The following is a 7,212-nucleotide window of genomic DNA, read 5'->3' as shown; positions in this document are numbered from 1 at the left end:
AGCCACGGTTTGCCCCATTTGTTCACTCCCACAGTTCAACATAGATTGCATCTCAATACTTATCATGGAATTTACCCAAATTTAATCTCATTCACTGTAGGTGCATATACATATATATATAGAGATAGATATACTTATCATGGCATTTGTAAACTTTGAATTACAGTAAATTACTGTTATATGTATATATTATATTTTTATTCTATATTTTTAATTTTTTTTTTAAATGAGATTAGTTTTTTTTTTTTTTTTTTTTTTTGTAGAGATCCAATTATTGTAAATTACTATATATATTATGCTATGTTTTTAATTTATTTATTTTTAAATGAGATTACTTTGTATGTATTTTTTATCCATTAAAATTGATAGTGGATGGGGATGGTTAGGCTAAACAAAATGCTGGTAGTTGTTTTATTTGCCGTTAACAGAGGAAAATAAAAAGATATGGATGAGGGTATAAAGGTCCTTTTATCTTTTTTGTTAACGGAGTTAATTGTGTATTTTAGTTCAAAATGACGTGAGAGGCATTTGCATACTTTAAAAAATATGGGTAAACTGTTCCGAGACTATACCACAAGGGGTTAAGTGAATTTTACCCTACAATTTATCCTAAAAATAAAATGCGCAATTAGTGTAATGTCTTTTTATTTATTTATCTATTTTTAACATTAGAAATGACAAGTGAAGGCTAAGGAAGGCCTAGCAAAAGCCACTAGTGCCATATCAGTTAGGAAAGGAGGTCAGTTAAGGCCATAGGAGGAAAATTTTATGTCGTGGTCTTGGACAAATTCATAAGGTGCCCTTGATATTGATCGGTTAAAGTTGTAGAATTCAGTATTTTTTTTTTGTTAAAATGGCAAGAAACAACTCAAAAAGTGTCAAGTAATAAATGATGTGGACCAATGTTTCAAGACCATCAAATAATTACTTGGAGAGGATGGTCCACCATGAGTAATAAACTCACATGTTGTCCCACGGCTACACCACCAATGTTAAGTCAAACATTCACAGCAATTCCTCTCCGGGGCTTTCCCTATACTCGATTGGCACCAAACATATTTTTGTTTCCAATTTAAAAAAAAAAATTGAAAATAAAAATAATAAAACTGATAGATAATTGAGATGTGTTGTGGGCTCAAGAGGCTGCTAAAATGTAAGGAATCAGACAACCAAGAATCATGTGATGTAGAGTGTGATTATGGGCATCAATAAAAGTGAGAAAATGGACCACATTGAATTTTTGAAGATGGGAATTGTACGGGGCAAAATTTCCTCTGCTTCCCGTACTCCTTGGAGTTCAAGCTTCACGTGACGGCGTCTAACCTGACAACACAGAGAACGGTGAGCTGCCCGGCGGTGGTGTGCCGGATAGACCCTCCGACGATCAAGTCAGATCACTTGACGAAGAAGGAGGCTATTCGAGAGAGAGAGAATGTTTCAGATAGTGCAAGTTGCTTACCTCTAACGTTCATCTTCCCTTCCTATTTCTAGGCTGGCCATGCAGCCTCAGGATTGTGCGCGCACTACCTCTGCTGTCCTTCCCTGGACAAGTGGCAGTGCTCGCCTCTCACCACCTTACGCGTGTAAAGGCCTAGTCCGCCAACCAGTACATGCAGAACCGCCAAAGGGTATTGACGCTTGCCTGGAGCAGATTTCCTCTCCCTCACGCCATTGGCCCAGGTGGCATGCTTAACCGGAGTATCACGACTGGTCTATCTCTTAAGAAGAATTGCCATCACAAGCCATACAACTGAGCTGTATCTTGCCGACCTATCCCTTGGGAACGAGCGCAAGTCAGATTCTCATAACCGAGCTGCGCGTGACCGGTCCATCCTGGCTGACCGGTCATGAAGCGGGCCGGCCCTTCCCCGCTCTTCCTTCATCCTAAATCATATGCAGTCCGGCCACCACGGCTGACCGGTAGGGCGCGCCGGCCCTCGCCTATCTTCAGTCTGGCCCGGGCTGCCCTTAGCTCGGTTGCTTCACGTCATCTCGCGTCCAGCCGAATGCCCTCCAGGTCATTGCTCGGCCAGACCCCAATCCATGCCTGATCGGCCGGTTCCCTCGGAACATGACAAGCCGGGGGCCGCGCCAACAGAGAACATAGCTCGGCGCTGTGAGTTTGACCAACCTGCGTTACCGTAGCTCGGCCGTACAGTCCAGTCCAAAACTCCCCTCTCAATTGCCCCTTAATCCCATCCGAGCTAATCGTGATTGAGATTACCACAAAGGCCGAGCTAACGGTCCCCAAGTTGCGCCAGTACCAAGCTGAGCGTGATGGGCTTTGAAGCCGTCACCGGGCTATCCCATTTGGTCGGTCATCATTTCAGCAGTCTTGTCGTGGATCGTACTACCGTACTGATAGTCGCGCTCTCAGTGCCACGTGGCTTCGCACCAGTGGTCCGTACCACCCCACTGTCTTCCACGCGCAGAATTCAAACGGCGCAGCCGTTTGGTTTTCCCACCACTTTTAATATACATTTGAGGGGTCACTTTTGCCCCCCTCACTGTTCATTTCCCTCTTTAAGCCCAAACCCTAGCCTTCGAACGTCCCATACTTCCTCCCCTACTGCCATTGCTCCCCACGTTCGTTTTTGCCATTCCCGAAGCTGCAATCAAGTCTGCGAGGTTGAATCTTGCTGGGCATCTAGCATTGGTAAGTTTCTCCATCCTTCTTTCGTACTTTCATACTCGAGTTCTTCGAGTTCTTCATTTTTATTTTTATTTTACCACTGTTTTTCGTGTTCTTCGCTTGGGAGCATTAGAGCTCCCCCTCCTTGTTTAGACCTCGTATACACTAGGGTGAAATGGAAACCGTAGGACTGGATGGGGCCTCCGTGCCCATATTTCTCCTCAGCTTCGAATGAATGGGCCTGAACTTAGGATGAACTGGATGAACACTGGATAAAACCGGGCTAAATATTAATTTAAATCCGCAAATCGAAATTAACCGAGCTAAAACTAGTTCGTGTTCTTTTTTTGGGCCTTGACCGAGCTGAAAATAGAGGATCAGAACCGAACTAGGAAGGCCAAATCGGCCAAGTAGTCGAGCCGAGATAGGGGTCGCCCCGCCCAAACGCCAAAAATCCTTTTATCGGGCTAAGAGCTCCATGTATAAGCCGTGCAATTTATGCCGTGCTAACCCTTGGAATTATTCTTCAACAATGCAGAACAAACTAGGACCGACCAGGCCTCTCCAGCCACTGGTGAAGCTCATCGTCCGAGCAAACAAACCAAAATTTTTGACCGAGTTACAAACTAAATCACCAAATAAAACTGAGATAGATGGGGAAGTACCGATTCATGGTGAGCTCGCCCCGTGCGATGGCCGAGTTTCGTAGGGAGTACAATATTCCAGACGACGTCGTTTTAGAGCTAGCCAAGAAGGGAGATACCCCTTGGGGAGACCTAGACCGGTGCCCCTTCACGGTCGTGTCCATAGTCGAAGGAGGACTTCGCTTCCCAGTCCAACCCTTGATCTGTGAATTTTTTAGACAGACAAGGCTTTGTCCAACCCAAGTGTCGAACAACACATACAAGATAATAAACGGAGTGGCCGAGCTAAACAGGAGGCTCGCTCTCAATCTCGGCGTCGCTGAAATATTTCACCAATACAGCCTCAGCAAGAATAAAGGTGGGTTTTGCTAGTACCTGAAGGTAAAGAAGGGCCGAGCAAAACTCATCGAGGGCAACCCAGACAAGGAAACCAATGACGATGACTTCTTGTGGGTGTCTGGTCGGTATGAGGACACCGAAGTGCCCATACCGGGCTGGTACATTAGGAAAGATTTTGGCAGTGCTGGTGAGTAGCTCGGCAAACTGCACTACTTTCTTTCTGCGTTGATTTTCTTCTCGCCGATCTAATACTCCTTTTTACAGATTACAAGCTCTTAGCCAACGACTACTCCCGAGCTAATCAAGAGGCCATCAGAGTTCTGCTTCGTCATCCGGTCGAAGAAAGGGAGTCTCCAAAATTGCTCGGCTTCGAACCGACCTACAACTACAAAGCGCCGCGCAAAAGTCGGGTTACCGACTTCCTCCGTGCTCTTTCCCCAGAACCTGACCCAAATCTTCCGCCGATCAGACTTGTTCCTCTCACTGCCAAGCAAGAAATGGCGAAAATTCGGGCAATCAAGTCCATGATCACCGGAGAACTGAGCGACTCCTAGCCACCAGAGGTACCAGGGGGGACTTCCTCCACTCCAGCCGAGCAAAGGGATGGGGCTGTGCTGGCTCTTGCAAGCGAGCATCCAACAGGCCGTTCGAAAAAGCGACCGAGAAAAGACCAAACCGGGCAACAACTGGTCGACGAAGATTCAACCAAGCACGCATCCACCGAGTTGGGTGACCAGACCGAACAACTAAGCGGGCCATCCAAAACCCCAACGACCCCCCCGGTCTGGGCGCCCGAGATTAAGTACAAAGGCCAGGCTGTCTCTGAGGCCGATTCAGTGTATGCGGACAAGGATTACTCCCTCGGTTTCAACATGACCAAGGGGCTGATCCTTCCCGCCGACATGAAGAAGCATGACGAGCTGTCCAACCTGAAGGTGCATCGCTCGGTGGCAAAATCGATCGTTTTGGTAAGTTTTTCACTCTTTTTTCTGCAAGTTGTTGACCGGTTTTGGCTCGATTTTCTGAACGTTTACAATCTTTCATTTGTTTTCAGGCCGCGCAAAAGAATCATTTAGCACACGATCGAATGATCGCAGTGCGGCAGAGCCTGCGGGATGCCATAGCTGAGAACAAGGCCCAAAAGGCCGAGATAGCGAAGCTTAAGGTCGCGTAGGAAGCAGTTGAGGCCGAACGAGATAACTTGAGCCAAAAGGTTGACTGAGCTGAAGCAGACAAACAGCGGGCCGTGAAGTCGACCAAAGCCCGGTATCTCGCCGAGCTGAGGAAGCTGCGCGATGCCCATAAAAAGGAGAAAGATAAGGCGGTTAGCGACGCCGAAGACAGGGGCTATGCTCAAGGCGAAAAAACGTATGAACGGCAGGTGCAGGCGACCAAGGACATCTTTTTCCAGTGCGGTTGGAAAGCTGCCGTGGAGAAAGTTAGCCTTGGTCAGGATGCTGACATGTTCCTACATCCGCTTGCGGCCTTCATACCGCACTATATGCAGGCCTATGCGAGCGCCGCGCAGAAGAGGCTCATAGAGGAGGCCAAAAAGGAAACCGCGGAAGAAGCCGCCGCCGCGCAACAAACCGAGCAAACTTCTCCTGAAGCATCTCAGGATGCCGAAGATCAAGTAGCCGATCGGGAGGTTATCGCGGTGGAGGACGCGGCTGATGAGTTGGAAGAAGGCTTGCCCGAGCATAGTGCGGAGATTGCCGAGCAGACTCTGGAGGTCGCCGAGCAAACGGTTGACCTGGAATTGGACTGAAATGCCCCTCTCCTATTTCTTGCTTTATTTTCGTCTCTTTTCTTTCTTTGTTTAATGTAACCGGGCTAGGGCCCCACAATTGTAATGCAATTTCCTCAATCAATGAAATTTTAACTTTTTGCCCGCTGATCTTCTCTTTTTGTGAAATGTCTTGATTCAAACTTTAATGTGCCATAACTGATAGGCCGGCTAGTCGCGCAATATGCCTAGCTAAAATCAGAACTTCAATTTAAATGTTCACGGCTACCCTCAGCTCGGTTTTTTTTTTTTTTTTTTTTTTTTTAATGAACCCAAAAATTTTTATTCGGCCGAGCTAAAATTACCACTGCCATTCTGGCTTTGACAACACTTCAAGTCTTGCATTTTGGCGGGCACAAATCAGCTCAGCCCCAAAAGAAGTTAGACAAATCACAGTTATTTCACTTCGGCCGAGCCAAACCAGCTCGGCCATTAAATTGGACAAAACACCAATATTCCGACATGGAGTTGGATAGAACGCCAACATTTCCTTTCTCCGAGCGAAGTCAACTCGGCCTCTTGTAAGTTGGACAAGGCACCAACATAGCGCTTGGCCGAGCAAAGTCAGCTCGGCTGTTACTTGTTGGTCAACACCAACATTTCGTTTTGGTCAAGCAGAATCAGCTCGGCTTCAACGTTGGGCAAAACACCAATGTTTCATTTAAGTTGGTCATGACGCCAACATCCCAATTGGGCGAGCAAAAAACCAGCTCGCCCCTTATGCGAATTGGTCCATACACCAATCATTTCGCTGGACAATAATACACCAACTGTTGGTGCGGTCCGCTTCCATACCGGCGAGAGAAAATTAGTCTGGTCCCCTTCAGGTCGGTCCCTTTGCCCCTGGCATCCACAGTAGCCTTGTATCCTTGCGGTGTCATTGTACAGAAAGATGTGATACAAAACAACAAGAGGGCTATTTTTCATTACAAAAAGCAGTGCTATCCTTACATTAAATGGCAAAAGGCTTAAGGTCTAGAAAACTAAGCAACAAAAGTAATTACATCTTAAAAGTAAAAGATCTTAAGGTTGGCTGCATTCCAAAGTCTGGGGATAGCTTTTCCATCTAAATTTTCCAGATGGTATGCCCCTTTGCCAGCAAGACCAGTCACCTTGTCTGGTCCTTCCCAATTTGCACCGAGCTTTCCTTCGCCGGGGACCACCGTGTTGCCTAGCACTTTTCTTAAGACCCAGTCCCCAATCTTGAACAGCCTGGGGTGCACAGCCTTGTTGTATTTCTTGGAGAGTTCTTGCTGATAGGCCGCTATGTGGATTAGGGCCCGCTCCTTCCTTTCCTCGGCAAGGTCTAGCTCCATTGTCACTGCTTCATTGTTCAAATCTGGCTGGAAGCTTTCGGACCGGATGGTTGGCATGCCAATTTCCAGCGGGATAACGGCTTCTATGCCATAGGCCAAGGCAAATGGAGTCTCTCCGGTCGACCGTCTTGGCATAGTGCGATACGCCCAGAGTACGTTAGGGAGTTCTTCAGCCCACCTCCCCTTGGCCTTCTCAAGCCGCTTCTTCAGCCCATCCAGTATGGTCTTGTTTGAGGCCTCCGCTTGACCATTTGACTAAGGATATGCCGGCGTTGAATTATAGAATTCGATCTTCAGCTCTTCGCAAAATCCGCGAAAGAGTTTTCCATCGAATTGAGTGCCATTATCTGAGATGAGGGCCTTGGGTATACCGAAGCGAGTGATAACATTTTTCCAAACAAACTTCTTCACATCCTTTTCCTTTATGGTCGCCAGTGGCTCAGCCTCAACCCACTTTGTGAAGTAATCGGTAGCGGCGATGAAGAATTTGCGATT

General features: G+C 47.0%; 1 protein-coding gene across 1 annotated transcript; it reads right to left on the bottom strand.

Moving 5' to 3' along the window:
• Positions 1 to 6,408: 6,408 nt before the first annotated feature.
• On the bottom strand, positions 6,409 to 6,852 carry LOC145796105 (uncharacterized). The gene has a single exon (XM_082881109.1). It carries the CDS (start codon positions 6,850 to 6,852, stop codon positions 6,409 to 6,411), a length of 444 nt encoding a protein of 147 aa, XP_082737235.1.
• Between the last annotated feature and the right edge of the window lie 360 nt (positions 6,853 to 7,212).

Source organism: Camellia sinensis, chromosome 7 (genome assembly GCF_055761805.1).
Source record: "Camellia sinensis isolate YWXY chromosome 7, ASM5576180v1, whole genome shotgun sequence".
NCBI classification, from domain to species: Eukaryota; Viridiplantae; Streptophyta; class Magnoliopsida; order Ericales; family Theaceae; genus Camellia; species Camellia sinensis.
The sequence above is the reverse complement of the archived record's forward strand: the minus strand, read 5'-3'. Positions and strand labels throughout refer to the sequence as shown.

Coding starts and splice junctions, on each gene's coding strand:
- LOC145796105 (XM_082881109.1), bottom strand. CDS start 6,852: ATGCCAAGACGGTCGACCGGAGAGACTCCATTTGCCTTGGCCTATGGC.